Here is an 18,581-nt window from a genome sequence, read left to right on the forward strand (position 1 = left end):
CACGTTCCCTTAGTCCCTGGACTCGGGACCTTATAACGATCCAATGCATAATTGCTTGCTTATATACAAATGCTTTCTTAGCAATCAGGTAAAAAAAAAAAAAAACGCCGCCGCCGCCACTGTCTCCCTCTTCCTCCTCCTACTTCTCTTCCTCCACTTCTTTCTCCCGGCACTCCTCCTTCGGGCTCATCCAATTCCGGACTGCTCTTCCTCCTCCCCCTCCTCCTAGCTCCGGCCTGCCCCACGTCTTCGTCCACCACCACCTTCTCTCCTCCTCACTCAGCTCCCCATCGTCACCTAATTTTACAACTAAATCAAATTTGGAATAGTTATGAACTTTCCCATTTAAATTATCGGCAACATCAATAACAATCATCACGTGACAGCTCCATAATAGTTCACGCAACATAATTCACCGAACAAACGCAAGACACAACCTTTGAACAGAAATCTTTGTAATTGAAAACTTTGAACAGGCTGAATAACATGGAAATAAAAGTATACACCTTTTTTCTGGCATTGTCTTTTTCAATAAACCATTATGAGATTTATAAAGAATATAAAACATGTTTTCAATCGTTCTGAAGAATTTTTTACCAGAAAAATATTCAAAGAAAGGTGTTTATATTGCTGAGATTACATCATGAAGACATTGAAGACCTGGGGCTTTCATCAATATCTGTCGTCTGATAACTGTTGTTGTTGTTTGTTGGAAATTAATGGCGACCAGTCATATTTGACAATTACCGCCAACTCGTTAGGCCAACTATTATTTTCTTTCTTTTCTAACGAAACTTTCCATGTTTTTTATTGGCTGCGAAGCACAAGTGTCTGATGGTTACCATCGATTACTCTGGTAACTGCTTCTCGATGACCTGTCGGTGCTGACAACTTTGATGCAACAATCCCCAGATCGTCATAATTATATCTACTACCGTCACCACTCAAGGAGTTGTAGATGCATGGATACAATTCAACCAATATTATTACGTAACTATAATGTTGACCGGACATTGTCTGACTCTTTGAGTAACTTCTAGACTGTCAACTTTCTGTTCACCATTGAATAGAGGGTTGTAAGACAATTCGTCCGATGGAAAATCTGCACGTTATGCCAAACATAAAACCTACTACCCTAAGCCTTATAACTCGGTCACATTTGCTCTACGGCGGCCGTACGGCGAGTAAAAAAAACAGCAGTTTTACTCAATTTTTATTGAAACTACCAATATGGAGCTGGTACAAAAATGTTACAGCTGTTTTCGACTTACCGTACGGCCGCCAGTAGAGCAAATGTGACCGAGATATTATCTTTACATTATTCTGAACCAAAACCTCTATTACAATCCTAACTCCCTCTGAGATATTATAAGACCGGAACAAATGTCACAGGAGTAAATGTCGTGTCACTGAATAATGGTTCCTATAGCTCAATCTGTAATCATCTTTGTTAATGATAGTTACATAACCGTATGCAAGAATTTTCTTTTGAGGCAAGCATTATGTGAGCTAATGATAATTATGAAATTAGAAAAAATAATGCGAGGCAAAAAAAGGGGCCAAGCCTGAGGATGTTTTCTTTATGTACTAGCTAAAACATAGAATTTGCCATTGAGAACACTAAAGAAAGTAAGGGGTGTTGCGGTTTTTTGGTGGGTGGGCACTATCCTCCCTCGCTGTGTACAGGTTAACAAACCTAAAACCCCAAAACGTCAAGGTTTCTGAAAATTATCTGTCAATGGCACACTGAAAAAAAAAACAGTGGGTGCAACTATATATAAGTACTAGCTACTTCGAATTTGACATATTCCATCGGGAATTCCTTATGTCAACTGCATGTTTCAATAGATGAGCTACACTACACGGATATAATTCAACGTACGCACTATATCACTCGATCTTAACAAATTCTAAATCGTACACAAAGCGCAAGTGAGTTCCTGACCGTCAATATAGGGTCCACAAGGAAGCCCACTTCCGGCCACACATGTAGCTGTTACCATGTAGAAGAGAGCCCCATTTTCGTCTCCAGCTGTACCAGGCACTGCTTCCATGTCATGATCGACACAAACGAACTCAGTACGTTTGTGGACATGACTGGCTGACATGAGGTAACCACTATACTCCAGGCGCCACTCGTCAGAAGGGCACTCGTTCCGCGCAGGGATCATCAATTTGGTAGATCGTCCTGAGGGCGCCCTGCAGACTGCACATTTTGGTGTGTGGTCGTGGAGACCATGTAGACGACCGATGGCGTTGCTGGTCTCATATTCGGCAGAGTACAGCAGACCACGACTTCCACCAGACTGATGCTCATCATAAATAGGTTCAGGTGGCATGCATAGATAGTTGGAACCACTTCCTGTATGTGTGTAGCGAGCTCCTGCTGCAGTACCTACAAATCGCGCACACAACAATGCTTATAAGTACAGTTCAGCAAAAGATTATATGCTATTCGATTGTCTACTTGCCGTCTCTCGGCCAATACCACTTATATAACCTTCTTAGTATTCTCTTCACTTACATAATTATAAAACAAATAAATTTTACATTTTTTGCTGTTAATCTCTGTTGAAATATTGTGACCGCGTGTTGTGCCCCCTATTTTTTTTATTATTATTATTGTTTTTTTTTTGGATGGGGACTCATTACGCTAGACTGATCATTCTTATATCAATTGTCATTTTTATTATATTCAGTTATTGTATATTCTAATTTCCATTATTTTTACAAAATATTATTCTATTTGTTGCCATATTTCTTTTAACTCTGTCGCAAAATATAGTTACTGTTTCACTCTATACCCCAATCGCACGACGTTAAAAACTCCTTTTAATCCACTAGCGTTAATCAATGAAATTGAATAAACGGTAATAAATACAACGTATTTTCAAAAATGTTTTCTTACCAGCATAAACCAGTTCTGATCCATCAACACAAACATCTCTACCCCATCTTATATACACAGCTCCACTACTATTGACATTGATTACTGTATTACCACCACTCGTGTTTTCACTGCTACCATCGTTCGTTTGATCTACAGGACTCGGCATTCCTGAAGAGGGGGGAACAAATGTTTTGATATAATTATACATATATTGTGAAAGAAATGAATGAAGAGAACAATGGTAGGCGTAGCTTAAATCAAGGTTCCCCAGAGCTATCTACCCTTGGGAACATTGGTGAGGCCGAAAAATATCTCTACCGGGAATCGAACCCGGGACCCCAGCTTAGAACGCGTTGCCTTAACCACTAGACCACAGAGGCAGGTTATAGTGGCTAGGGCGCCCCCGATCCGATTGACCGTCAGATTAACATATTTTCGACCCCACCAAATAATTTTTCCTTTGTCGGGTGTAGATAAGTTTTAAACGATGACAAACCGCCATGCCTCAGCTGAATCAAAGCAAGTGCTTAGAAAGAGTTATTATTATTTATCTTTGGAATCTTTCTCTCCGTCAATATTTCAGAGGGTCAAAATTGTATATAAGCTCGATCCTCTAAATCTGAGGGTAAGAAAATTCATGGATAACACCACGTAACGATTAATTTATCTCGCTCACTCCACTCACTCGAATACAATGACACTTAAACTACATTATTATGTCAAAATTTATACATATAGTTCTACATGTTCACTTTATAATGTTTATAACGCACAGACCAATCAAGTTTTAGTGTTGATTTTTATTCTAATTCTTGGGGTTGCTTCGAGTATGCCAACAACCCAATGTAAGGATTTGCTCCTTGGTTTTGAAGCTGCCTAAAACCCATCTCCAGTTTGCTCCAGTTATGGCCAATGCTCGCTAGTTCCGTGAAAAGCTAACCTATAGATAGCATATTCCAGTATTCGTTATACAAAATAAATTATTACAAGATTACAGCTGCAACGTGACGCGATTTCAGAAAGCAACCAGTACAGTTTGGTTAATCAAAATAAGTTTTGTTATCATAGCGCATTTTACATTCTTATAAAATGGTTGCTGATTAGAATCTTTCTTTGTCCCGTATTTGAAACCTTAACACTATCTTCAAACAAGCAGAATCAAAGCAAAAAAGAACGATCTAAACAGTGTTTTAGAACCGTTTTTTTTTTTGGGGGGGGGGTCTAAAAGGAAACTTAGAGTCCATGGGGTTATTGGTGGTGGAAAAAAATCTTACATGGGTTGTATAAAGAACCCTATATACATATATTAAATAATAGGGTTATCCACAACATTAAGAACTCCATATAGTTTGTATATTCTATATAGAGGTCCTTGTACAAGCAAGAACCGGATCTAAAGAACTGTTTAGGACCCTTTTCTGCTCCTTTTAAAGAACATACAAGGTTCCAAATACGGGACAAAGAAAGATTTTATAATTAAGATGATGATATAAAAGACTCGAAGAAGCAGAGTGACTTTCCTCGCTCTCTCGATTATGACAGTAACCATGGGCGACAGTTTGGGGACAGGGCCACCCTTTCCCACATAAGGAATGTTGAAGTCTTTGATAAAAAAGTTCAGAAAATGAAAAAAGTACAAAGGCCTGTGCCGTGTAATTCGAAATTACCCTTCAATTGAGAAAATAACAATGTCGCATTTAATCGCGGTGTCAAACGTATTTAGGGTATGTTTTTCCAAAGCTTTTTTTCTTCTATATTAGCCGAACGTGTTTAGGTATGCCCCCCCCCCAAGCTTTTTTCCCCGGGGTCATATATTCTGGCGACAACTTGTTTAGGAGTCAAAATGTGGAATTAAAGCCAGCAAAAAAACTTGTTTAGGGGGTGATTTTGCACACAGAGAAAAACTCGTTGAGGGGGTGTTTTGAAATAATTAGGTCATGCATGTGTACAGCAATACATTTCACTTCCCCCCCCCCCCGGGCATTTATATTGTCCCCTCTGACTGACGCCACCCCTGACTGTTTGGATTATGGTAAATAGAAGATTATTTCCAATACTAAGGAAATATGGAGTTTGGATATTGTACATAACGATTGTATTTCTAGGTATTTTTTTCTACTGAAATAACACTTTTTCCTCACAGAAATATTTCCTTTATGGTTCAGGTAGCTTTAATGAAACGAAAAAAAAAATGTATTAAGTTTGTCATAAGGTATTATTATTATCAATAAAAATCATTAATGTTATCGTATAATCAATTATTATCTTTATTTTTATTATCATCATTCCTATCATCATCATCATCATCATCATCGGCACCTCAGTCACATTTGCTCTCCGGCGGCCGTGCGGCGAGTCGAATTTTTCATTCAAACCATCTATAACTAGAAATGCTCGGCGGGTCGCGCGGCCGAGCACAGCATGTACCCCCCGAACCCACCGCATCATCTATCATTGCAATAGACCTCACACAGAAATTTGACAAATAAACACAATTATCATGGCAACAATGACCCTGAACACATTTTGCCTCTGCATGAGTATCAAATTTGATGACAATAATATGACGCAGCAGCGTGACTCTGCAGAACCTAAAGTATTCTCTAGTAGCACCTGTTGGGAAATATAGAGTAATCCGGATATATTTTGTAAACCTAACCCTAAGACCCCCGCCCCCCCCCCCCACCAAAAATGATAGGTATCTTCGCTTTTATTTCTGATATTGCTTTTGTGTGCCAACTGCCAACTTTCTATGGGAACAGAATGTTATTATGATACATGTACCTTGGAATGAAGTAGGCATGATACATTGGATTGTCATAGTTATTGGTAACACTCACTTGGATTGTTACCATGGCAATAAAGACCCCCCCCCCCCCACCAAAAATGATAGGCATCTTCGCTTTACTCTATTATTGCTTCTGTGTGCCAACTGTTATGACAAACTGGAAAAAAAAAAAAGTTACAGCCAGATTTTACCAAATTTTCCACACAAATATGGTTACCATGTCAACCATATCTCCACCCACTCCAAAATCACTAGGCGGCTTTGCTTTACCATAATGGACCTTCATGCCACATTTGAAGATGATCGGAGAAGAAATGCAGCTGGTAGAGCGCTCACAAAAAATTTGCGGCGGCGCGACGAGGCCAAATCCAGTATCCTCCGAACTCTACATGTTCGGGGGATACAATTATGTAGCTGGTAAAAAAATGTTAAAACGGTTTCGACTCGCCGTAGGGCAAATGTGACTGAGGTATTAACAACAGTTTGACTAACGTCGCCATCATTATTCTACCTGATTGTTGGCCATTGCACGAAGCGTCCCTCCCATCACGACCGTCTCTTCCCGGCAGGCCAATGTCTCCAGGTGGTCCACGGGGACCGGGAGCTCCTTCTGGACATAGAGAACACGGACCTGACATGAAAAAAATAATTATTCAGTTATGCAGATCAAATTTACACGTAAATGTATTTCAATTTTCTTCTTTTTAGGGTTATCCAGCCTTGGTCATAAATGTTGTGTTGGAAAGGAGAAAAATAAATCAAACAGAATGGTAAGGTTTGAAAGAAATCGGACAAGCAATTTGTCCGGACAAACAACAAAAAGTTATGGCTTCTTTTAAATTGAGAAAATTGGCAACGGGATAAGTAAATTATGACAAGGGGCAAGGACAACTTTCCATTGGCCATGTACTTAATTATCAGGGATTTGCGGTTTTTTCTTAAGTAGCCACTCCCCGTGGGCAGAGATTTAAATATAACCAGGGTAGTATATTGTTTTATGTCCTCATGAAAGAAAAATAAAATTTGAAGTAAAACTTTTGAAAAAAAAATACATTTATCCATTTTATGAATTGGAGTACATGGAAGAGTAGTCCTTGCCTTACATCACTATGACAATACATATGCGGCCAATTTGAAGTCTCCATTGGTATAGTGATTACCAATCTTTCAAATTCATAACTTTCTTATTCTTTGTCCGATATTGTTCAAACTTTCACCTATCAACTTGTCTGATTTTTCTTTTTTCCTTTGATAACAAGTTTTTATTTTGGTTTGATTCCCCTTTAAATACCGGAAATTTCACCTGTTTAACGGTGAGTAAAAAGATTCGCAATATTATTGCAAGAAGTTTTTTTTTAAGATTCCTTGTATAACGAAAATATATTTTATGGCAGCAATAATGTTCCCATTTCGTAGTATGCTGTGCGATCATTTAACACAGGTAGTTCCGAAAAAATACATTAAAGGGGAAGTTCATCCTGACGAAAATTCTGTTGTAAAAAATACCAGAAAAAAAAATTTAAAAAAACATGGGTGAGGGTTTGAGGAAAATCCATGAAAAATGCATAAATTGCAATTTTTTAGATAATTCATGATGACTAAACATGTTCTTCTTTCGGGAGCGGGTATGAAATAATTTTTCGGTTGATGTATAATGAAGAGAGGCCTACAATAAAACCCATTTTCAATACTTTAAGAAAATGACATTTCACTGATTTCTTTTCCTTTAATTCACGATACACGGGGAAGCTACTCGCATATGACGCCACAAATCCCCCAAAATGACATTATAATAACTTTTTGTTAATATTTCCTTCGGCAAGAAATTTATCCACATTGTGCTGCACTCGACCCAGGTGAGGTAAATAGGTACCTGGCAGGAAATTATTCCTTGAAATGCCTTCGCGGTGTAAAAGGCTGCGGGGCTAAGGCCAGGGTAATAGTGAAGCGCATATAGGGACGCATTATTTTGGCAGTGCGCTATATAAGCATGTTGGTATTATTATTATTATATTAATATTTGATAGATTTTCCTCAAATCTTCACCAATATTTTTTCTGCTTTTTTACAATAAACCTTGTCATGATTAGCTTCCCCTCTAACTATATTGCACAAAATTGACTTCATCATCGTGGCCACTGGCGGATCCAGGGGGGGGGGGGCACAGCCGGCCCGTGCCCCCCCCCCCTTTTTTTGAAAATGGAGACCCTTTTTTTTTTGCTTGTCAAATGGATCCGCCCCTGATCGTGGCAATGTTCACACTAAGAAATAAAGGTTCAAGTTTGCTCATGAATCATTGGTAGCACCTTTGGGGTGTAATCTTGCGCGCTAAGTGGGAAAATGTGCAAAAATTCACCTTATAACAATTATTTGTACCAATAATGCTCGTTTGCATCCTGAGAAGTGCAACATTTTCAGCTTTTAAAGGTCAAGTCCACCCCAGACAAATGTTGACTTGAATAAATAAAGAAAAATCAAACAAGCATAACACTGAAAATTTCATCAAAATCGGATGTAAAATAGGAAAGTAATGACCTTTTAAAGTTTTGCTTATTTTTCACAAAACAGTGACATTCAAATGAATGAGTCGATGATGTCCATCACTCACTATTTCTTATGTTTTTTATTGTTTGAATTATACAATATTTCAATTTTTACAGATTTGACAATAAGGACACACTTGACTGAACCATGAAATATTAAAACAATGGTAATACCACATGTTCAGCGAGGAATAAAACTTTGTTTCACATGACAACAGGGAGAAAATTTGAATATTTCATATAATATTATACAAAAGAAATAGTGAGTGATTGATGTCATCAGTCCCCTCTTTTGCATACCGACCAGAATGTGAATATAACTGTTTTGTGAAATTAAGCAAAACTTTAAAAACTTCATAACTTTCTTATTTCATATCCGATTTTGATGAAATTTTCAGTGTTATGCTTGTTGGATTTTTCTCTTTAAATTCAAATCAACTTTTTGTTGGGGTGGACTTGTCCTTTAAGGTGCATAATGGACGTTACGAAAGGTTCAAATGTTCATCTCTGTACCATATTAGGGTGCCGAAAAAAGGCATCATCTGAGTAAATATGAATGAAAACTAATAAATCCCTCTCCAAAATTCATTCCAATTACCTTCATGATTATGATTCTGAATTGTTTTTAGCTTCGTCAAATTAAGTTAAAGTTTAAGTTAGATTTTGAACATACCCGTTATGTCATTATTGTAGTTCATTTTTTGAATAAGCATCAAGCATTGATGTTATTATTGCCTACATTTAATCAGTTAACCTTTTTTACCACTAAAGTCCACCAGTGGAAAGGATAGGTGCATATTCAATATCCTATTATACTATATTGAGTTTAATATATACGCATACGTGCATTTATCGCAGGACTATATCAATTAAAATATAGACAGAAATAGAAATAAATAGATCTCGAAGTATACACTGTAAAAAAAAATTAGTAGAAATTACTTAATAAAATTGTGGCAAAAAATTGCCTTAATTTTTTCAAGTATTTATGACTTTGGCAGTTTTAAGTAAAATTTACTTATTTTCTTTGCTTCCATTTTACTCAAAAGATTTAGTTACAATAACTTAATTCAATTAAGTAAAACAATCACTAAAATATTTGAAAATATCAAATGGGGGAGTGGATGGACTTTCGTGATTCGAAAGTCCGCTCCCCCATCGTCCCACTTTTGGTGGCATCATTTTCATTTTATACATGTTTTATCAAAATATTAGACTTTGTGAATTGTCACTTACCTGTACATGTATAGGTACTGACATTGATATTTATACGCGATCGTTTCATTCTTACAAATAAAACAGTGAGAATAATTTTCTGCTAAATGACTATTTAATGTTGCCTTTTCTTTGATTCAACAAAAGAATACAATAGTTAGCACACCCTTATCCAAAACAATTTCAAACACAAATAGAAATGACAGTTATTAAAAAAAAAAAAATTTACTTGCTCTAATGAATATTCATGCATTATTTAAATATGGCGTTAATTGAAAATATAAGTACATTCAACATAATTTTATAAGTAATAATCATCTTTGCCTAATTGAGTTAGATTTACTCAATCAAAGCAAGCTATCAATACGTGAATTTTCTTAAATGTATATTGAACCCAAATAAATCAAGTAAATCAAGTAAATTAAAAGACAAGTTGAAACTACTTAAAAACAACGAAAAATAATTACAAATTGTAAATTCTACTTAAATACATTAAGTGTTAACTACTGATTCAATGTTGTTTTTTTTACAGTGTAGGAAAGGTTTGTTTCTCTTTCTCTCACCCTCTCTCTCTCTCTCTCTCTCTCTCTCTCTCTCTCTACCTCTGTATATCTGCCTTACCCCCTTTTTATGATCTTTTTTAAAAATCTGGGCCCGTATTCCATAAACGAGATAAGCATGCTTAAGTAAAAAATCTAAGCATTTTGTCTTAGTTTTCTGTCTAAGACAAAATTCTTAGCCAAAACGCGTATTCCATAAAGAATTGGCTAAGAATTTTGTCTAAGAATTTGGCTAAGAATTTTTGCGCGACTAAGACAGATTTAGGATGAATGGCTAAGTAACTTTTCTTCAATATGCAGAGTCTGTATTTCATAAATTCTACATGGCTAAGAATTTTGCCCTAACTTTAAGACAGCTGTGAGTTGTCTTAATTGCTTTAAGACAACGTTTAAATCCAACAAATCATGGCCAATCTTTTTTTAGAATTTATACCTATATTGCATTTCGAGCTACTTCCTCAGTTTGTAACCGATTTTCATGAAATTTGGAACACACATTGGTCTTAAGGTAAGGAGGTGTAAGAATTTTTTTTTTGCTTTTTCAGAAATTGTGTTGCCATGGTAACAGTATATTATGGCCAAAATTTAAAATTTAAATTACTTCATCGGTTTTCTACCAATTCTCATGAAAGTTGGCTCACACATTGGATTTGAGAAAAAGATGTGCAAGACACAATTTTGCATGTGTCGGAAATTGTGTTGCCATGGTAACAGTATATTATGGCAAAAATTATGTATAAATCTTGCTATTCCAACTACTTCCTCAGTTTTTAACCAATTCTCATGAAATGTGGCACAAACATTAGTCTTGATGTGAAGATGTGCAAAACATATTTTATGCCTATATACAAAAATTACGTTGCCATGGTAACAACTTATTAAATAACGAAAATTAGATGAAAATTTTGTGGTTTTAACAAGTTTACAATATTTCAACCACTTCTCATGATGTTTGCCACAGACATAAGTCTTGAGGTAAAGATGTGCAAGACACATTTTCGCATGTGTCGGAAATTGTGTTGCCATGGTAACGGTATATTAGGGCAAAAATTATGTAAAAATCTTGCAGTTCCAACGACTTCTTCAGTTTTTAATCAATTCTCATGAAATGTGGCACAAACGTTAGTCTTGATGTGAAGATGTGCAAAGTATATTTTATGCCTTTATAAAAAATTGCGTTGCCATGGCAACAAATAAAATAACAAAAACTAGATGAAAATCTTGTAATTTGAATTACTTTATCAGTTTTCAACTGGTCAATTCTCCTAAAATGTTGGCGCACACAATAGTCTTGAGTTGAAGATGTCTAAGATATACTTTTGCCTGTATCAGAATTCGTGTTGCTATGGTAACAACATATTATATTTATAAAGAAATTAGGTGAAAATCTTGTGGTTTGAATCCCTTTATTAGTTTTACCAATTCTTATAAAAGTTGGCTCACACATTGATTTTGAGGTGTAGATCTGCAAGACATATATTTGAAAATTTGTTGCCATGGTAACAGCATATCAGATCAATAAATGTGTAAACAGCATGATGTGTATTGAACTACTTCTTCATTTTATGACATTGGCCTATATGTCCATGAAATGTAGGTTTTGAGCTAAAATAATCTGCAAGACACATTTTCTCATTCATCAAAATATGTGTTTGTATGATAACTACATGTATACGCCAAAAAAGATTAAGACAATGGTCAATGCTAACTTTTGTTTGGCTACATAGAGAACTACATGTAGCTGAGGGCTTAGTTCTAGTTTTTTTTTTTTTTTTTTTTTTTTTTTTTGGGGGGGGGGCTAGACCTCAAGATTTCGAACTACAGCCCCTAGTTTAGATCTAAGCCTAGATCAAGATTCTTTAGTCCTAGAAATAATCCAATGTTAGATCCCTAGCCTACTTCCTTTCTCAGGCCTAACGTTAGATGAGTAGAACTAGACTAGATCTAGCCTACATTTACTATTTTTAGATCTAGAATCTACATTGAGATAGAGTCTACACGTCTCTAGATCTAGACCTATTACTATGACCCTATGTACACCTAGATTGGTATAGTTCTAGATCTAGATAGGGTCTAACTTTTAGTCTAAGTGAGTAAGTCATTTAGTCTAGATCTAGGCCTAGGTTAGAGATTTCTAGATCAAACAGTAGACTAGATCAGCAAGTCCTAACGTTAGGGCTACCGGATAGGCTAGAAATAAAATCTAGAATGAATAGAAGAAAGCACAGGCTAGGCCGCCTAGGCCCTAGATCTAAATTCTTATATAAATCTAGGCCCTAGTCTAGACTGAGCTGTTGCCAGTGTTGGTCTAGGTTTAGGCCTGTTTTCTACTCCTGGAAACCTAGATCTAAACAAGTCCTCAAAATGTATAAAATAAAAACTCCAAACAAACAGATGGACCTAAAGCAGGAGTAGATCTAGATAGATGTCTAGACTACTACTAGGACTAGATCTAACTTTAGGCATAGTTGGCAAGCAATGCATAGCGATATATCTAGCACTGTTGACAGGAATAACCGTCGTTTCTGGGGATTTATTTAAAAGTTTCTGACATTTACTGTCATATCACATTGGTGAGACTAGGCCAACGTAACGTTAGACTGTTTAGTGTCGTACTCGTAATACTAAAATAGCGGAACAACCAAAATACAGTCGGAGACTGAAGCTTTTGGTCTAAGTCAGATCTATTCTAGACCTACATGTAGATCTAGATAGATCTATCCCTGTCTTAAGGCTAAGCCAGGCTAAGTCCTGCATGTTCTAGGCCTAGACCAATACTAATATAGGTCTATCGTTAGATCTAGGCCTATATGTTGCTTCAGTCTCAGTTGCTCCACTGTACTACGGCACTAGACTAACAAAGTTACGTTTCAGCCTTCAGGAAAGTAAAAAGTAAAAACAATGTTCAATTCTCCTCCAAACAGACGGATATTAGTTGTAGATCTTGGGCCTAGGCTAGATCTAGGCCTAATGTTAGACCCAAGACTAGTCTCAAAAGTTACAAATGTTTTCCCTTAGACCCTAGGTCTACTTCAACTGAAGTAGAATAAAGATGTCGAGAGGAATCTACCCTATTCCATTTAGATTTTGACAAACAATACATGAAAAGTAATGAATGGGACTGATACATAAAAAACTGTGCAAGTCACTCGGTTTGGGATTGAAATGTTTTGGTAATTAACAAAATATAGAATAATCTGAATAAAGAATTCTTACCATATATGGGTGATGAATGCTCTTCTTTTACTACAATAGTTGTAATTAGTTTCAATAAAATCAAACTTGTTAAGAAAAAACAACTTCAATGACATTTTTGCTATTTTGTTGCAGTCACCCCTAGCCCTGCAGCAGTTTAGAAGGTCATAGAATTTGACTTTGAGACTTTGGCTTAGCCATATCGTCTGACTTGAGACAAATGTCTTAAAGTTTATAGAATATCCTTAGGGAAGATTTCTTAGACAAGCAAAATGCTAAGACAAATTGCTAAGACTTAAGCAAAAAGCTTATCTCGTTTATGGAATACGGGCCCTGTTTTCTTGAAATTAAAGTTTGTGTTGGCGCAAGTGTGGAGGTTAATACGTGACTTTTAGCAGGCATTCTTTTCATTTCTATCTAACTTGTAATTTGTTATGTCTTTGATATTGCTGCCTTATATGCATTGTTTTTTAATCCGTAAACGACTTGAATGAAATACAAAAGAAATGGGAAATAATGTAAAATGAGCGGCTATCAAGTAGACACGATTGGAATAGCGCCAGTATAACATACATATAATTTTATATATATATATATAAATTCTCTTCATTTTTTGTAAGTAAAACTTTTAAAAGACAATATAGCTTTCATGTTAATCATTCAATTTTTAATACGCTTTATTTCTGGGCTAGCTACATTTGGAACTTGGAAAGTTGGAATCAGTGGCAAATCCAGACGAGGGCACATCCGACCCGTGCCCTTCTCCCCCCCCCCCCCCCCCCCCCCAGAGTAATAGCAATTTTTAAGGTGAATATGTCGTTCATACTAGAGTCTTATTTTCCTGGAACGAAATTACCTCAATTTTGTAGTGAATATCATTTTTATTTGCATGTCAATTTTTTCATTGAACAAAATGACCTTAATTTTGGAGTGAATATTATTTATTTTTCTATTATTAATATACAGTGCGTATCAACAAAAGTTTACACTTAGAAAAATCCTGTAAAATTATACATTTGTAATATCCTGAAGATTTTTCCACATTTTAACATTGGTACAAATCCATTTAAGCAAATAACGATATAAATGTCGACAAATATTTCCGCTTGAGTGAGCATCACTTACTTTTGAAAAGTTAGTGAAAAATGATTTGCGCAGAACTTTGAAATAGTTATGCAAATAAAAGTAGACCTTAATCCTGAAGAACACATGAAATTTAGCGAGTAAAATTGATTTGAAGATATCTTTACATTTTTTAACTTGTTTTCTTGCCCAAAACACGTCGAAGAGTGCCATTGCGCCCCACCCCACTCTCCCACACACCGAGGCCATCGTGACGATATTTACTTTACACTGAGCTGTGATTTACATGAAATGGCTTAGGCTTGATTTTCATTTTGTTAATCATTGTGAAAAGTGTGGAGAACAAGTATTAAATGAAAAATGAAATGTAAACCAACTTTAAATGATAAAAACTTAGTGAAAAAATGCTGGAGATATCTGATATAAACTTTTGTTCAGATTCAGTTATGTCCTCAGATCCAACTGGCATAAAAAGGGTAAAGGTTGTGCTTACTGCTAGTATTACAATTTTAATTTTGGTGGCAAAATTGTTACAAAATGCTTGAATGTATCCGTTTTACTTGAATTGACTAAATTAGCAAGGGAAATGTATGAGAAATGTTTCACAGGGTAAGTTTTATTTCGCCTTTTCCCCTTGACACAGCGTGAAAACGAGCATTTCTGCGCAAACAGAATTTTTTTCTGCAAGCTTTACAAAAATGGACAGAGCTCACTCAAGTGTAACATTTTGTCAAAACTTTTACTTTCATTAGATAGATTAGACCCAAACCCAAAAATATATGTGAAAAATTACCCACATGTTATATATTTTTTAATTCCCAGGGCTTTTTCAAAGTGTATACTTTTTTTGATACGCACTGTATATTTTTTTGCTTGTCAAATTTTTCCTGGACCAAAATGACCTCAATTTTGTTGTGAATATCATTTTTTTTTGCTGGTCAATACTTTCATTGAACAAAATTACCTCAATTTTGTAGTGAATACTTTATTTATTTATTTATTATTATATATTTTTTTTTGCTTGTCAAATTTTTCCTGGAACAAAATGACCTCCATTTTGTAGTGAATATCATTTTTTGTTTGCTTGTCAATATTTTCATTGAACAAAATGACCTCAACTTTGTAGTGAATACTTTATTTATTTATTATTATTATTATTATATATATTTTTTTCTTGTCAAATTTTTCCTGGAACAAAATGACCTCCATTTTGTAGTGAATACCTTTTTTTCCTCTTTTTGTTTTTGTTTTTGCTTTTCATATTATTCCTGATGTAAATCACCTTTTTCATGGGGGGTTATTTTTATTCTGTACAAAAATGCCCCCACCCCCCATGGAAAATATTGGATCCTCCCCTAATTGGAATCATGCATAATTCAGAGTCGTTGAAGTCCAAATTAATTAAAATAAAAATATGAATATCATCAAATATTATCAAGCCGTTTTAAGATGGTCAGAAGGCAGTAAAATGTTGCGGGACTACATACCACTGATTGGACCGTCTACGTCAATGGTGAGACCAGAAGCAGTAGCAATTGCGGTAACAGAAATCATCCAGAGTAATACATTGGTCATCTTGAATTAGTATGTCCTGGATTCCGATGTCACAGCTATGGATTTGATGCTCCTGTTGGAGTAAGTGGAATTTGTTTACGTATCGCATTAGTTAAAGATTCAAAAAGATCGTTCATTTACTCAACCCAAGACATGCACGACTCGCATAAATTTTCGTGTCAATTATATATTAATGGTGGATCTATATTTCGAAAGATAAGCGGGGGAATAAAAGAGAAATGGGTGTATTTCTTGAATTTGTTTACTAGTGTTTTGGGTATACTTTCCCTTTTTTCGCGCGATCTTATATTCCATGACTTGTATGGCACCACCATGCAGCCTTAGTCAAGGGGTGAACAGAAGATATACCCCCTTCTCTTTACCAATATACACACTCTTCTTGTTTGTTTTTTCACTAGTTGAAAATCATAGCAGAAATGTTGAATTTGAAAAAGCTTAAATTATCTCTGCGAAACTTTTGCTGAAACAGTAATGCAATTAGCCTAAGAAATAGATGTGATGAAGAATTGATAAGACTTGGAGAAATGTAATTTCCCTTACCTATTAGTTTCTCTCTTATTCACCTTGCGGTACTCCTCTGGCTCTTTCTCTGAAATCAGATTTACTTTCTGATTTGTTAAGAGGAAGTGATTGAATATATACAAATAAGATATAAAAAAGAAGAAGAAGATACGTGGAAAAGTATTGCGTCATGTTCGTTAAATTCTAATTGGTTGAGAGGAGGACTAAGTCCCGCCCATTACTAAAGGGTAACAGCCAATCAATTAATGCGACTGTTTCGTTGTGCTATCGAAAAAAAGGGGGAATATATACTTTTTGTTAGCCTTTTCACAGCCACCGCTTGACTCCATTCCTCGTCAAGCGGTGGCTGAGACGAGCCTAGCTGCAGACGACGAGAATTGGCGATTACCCGAGTAAACGCGAGAGCGAGCGACATTGACTCGAGATCCTCGCACTCACTCGGCTTTTCGCGAATAGTCTTTTTTCTAGTCGGTAGATATGTGATATAAATATCACAATAGACACAGGGCCTTGTTTAAAGGCTAACTTTTTGTAAGACGAAGTCCGACCTGAGCATTGTTAAAAAAGGGGGTCTGTTTAACTTTTTACCTAGCTATTTTTCTTAGGAGCAGTGGGCGTTTCATGAAAGTTGTCAACACGTCTGACTGAATTATCAGTGCTGACATTTCAGTGAAATCCTTGGTTTTAATTGGCTGAGATTGTTGCTCTGATTGTTACTATGGTTTCTGTTGGAGAAAGTCAACAATTTTCAGTGCTGACAACGGTCCCCAGGTGTCCCGTCACTCCTTCTCTCTCTCGCTCTTCTCTCTCCCCCTCTCTCTTGCTCAGGGACCTGGGAACGATTTTTTCAGTGGGGGTGCTGAAATCTCTCTCCTCAAAGGTGGGGGAGGGCACAATTGAGTTTTCCATTGTTCGTTTATACACACACCCACCCACACACATATATATACACATATTCATATATATGACAGTCACTTCTTAGCTTTATTCTTATAAAAGAACATAAATATATAATTAGATAATTCGAGCGCGAAACGCGAGCTATTTTTTTTGGGGGGGGGAGGAAATTTCATATATTTTGTCCTGAAAATTTAACATTTTGAGCAATGTTTGTGGTCCTGAACAAGATGCGTATATATGTAACAAATAATAATAATATATATGTAACAAATAATTATATGTAATAATAATAATATTTTTAATATACGCTCGGCCTGATCGAAAGGGACCTGTCATAAGGACTGTTTGCAGTTACCCATGAAGACGATACATATATCAACAATCAAATAATGCGAGAGCGAAGCGCGAGCTAAAAAATGACATTTCTTCCTAAATGCTGGACATTCTATCACTTTTTGTAATTATGAACAGGATAAATATATAACTATACAATTGATGCGAGCGCGAAGCGCGAGCGGAAACAAAATTGAGATTTCAGACCTAAAAATGGGACATTCTAAGCACTATTCTAATCATGAACAGGATGGGTATATAACTATACAATTGATGGAAGCGCGAAGCGCGAGCGGAAACAAAATTGAGATTTCAGACCTAAAAATGAGACATTCTAAGCACTTTTCTAATCATAAATAGGATAGGTATATAACTATAAAATTGAGATTTCAGACCTAAAAATGGGACATTATTCATGTTTTGTAAATCAAGAAAATAATGGGTAATTTGGTATATTCCTATATTAATAATGCGAGCGCGAGCAGAAAATCTTTGATATTCTGATCTGAAACTTTATGATTTAAGCACGTTTAAAGGGGTACTCCAGAGAGTCCAGACTGAATGTAATATGGTATGAACAGATAAAGAAAAATCAGATAAACAAAAGAATGAAGATTTGATCAAAATGAGACAAGGAATATCAAAGTTATTGCATTGCCGATGAAACAGTTTTAGGCATGTCTTCATTAATATTCAATGAGCAAACTGATGATGTCATATCCCCCACTTGTTGTTTTGTATTTTATAATATAAAATTAGATTTATTCAATATTTTCCCTTCAAGAACCGAAACAATTGAATTGACAACTGATTTAGTCCATTTGATATTCTTTGCTGCAACTTTTTTTCATTATAAAGGAGAATTATCATTCACACTGGTATGAAAAAATGAAACAATTTAGATTCCATGTAATAACATAAGAAAAGGATAGTGGGGATGTGACATTATCAACCTACCTATTAAATATTCATGACAA

The 18,581-nt window shown here is 35.7% G+C and overlaps 1 protein-coding gene across 1 annotated transcript; it reads right to left on the reverse strand.

The window, feature by feature from the left end:
* Positions 1 to 333: 333 nt before the first annotated feature.
* Positions 334 to 16,459, reverse strand: LOC129272931 (uncharacterized). Its single transcript, XM_064107530.1, has 5 exons — positions 16,390 to 16,459; positions 15,762 to 15,901; positions 6,190 to 6,309; positions 2,909 to 3,058; positions 334 to 2,395 (listed from the first exon to the last, which is right to left on the reverse strand). Exons 2-5 carry the CDS (start codon positions 15,847 to 15,849, stop codon positions 1,911 to 1,913), a joined length of 843 nt encoding a protein of 280 aa, XP_063963600.1. The 5' UTR covers positions 15,850 to 15,901; positions 16,390 to 16,459; the 3' UTR covers positions 334 to 1,910.
* Between the last annotated feature and the right edge of the window lie 2,122 nt (positions 16,460 to 18,581).

The sequence above is a fragment of the Lytechinus pictus genome, chromosome 12 (assembly GCF_037042905.1).
Source record: "Lytechinus pictus isolate F3 Inbred chromosome 12, Lp3.0, whole genome shotgun sequence".
Lineage (NCBI taxonomy): Eukaryota > Metazoa > Echinodermata > Echinoidea > Temnopleuroida > Toxopneustidae > Lytechinus > Lytechinus pictus.

Coding starts and splice junctions, on each gene's coding strand:
- LOC129272931 (XM_064107530.1), bottom strand. CDS start 15,849: ATGACCAATGTATTACTCTGGATGATTTCTGTTACCGCAATTGCTACT. Junction 3,059..6,189: donor GTGCAATGGCCAACAATCAG/GTAGAATAATGA, acceptor CCCCCTCTTCAG/GAATGCCGAGTCCTGTAGAT. Junction 2,396..2,908: donor ATCAGAACTGGTTTATGCTG/GTAAGAAAACAT, acceptor CGCGATTTGTAG/GTACTGCAGCAGGAGCTCGC.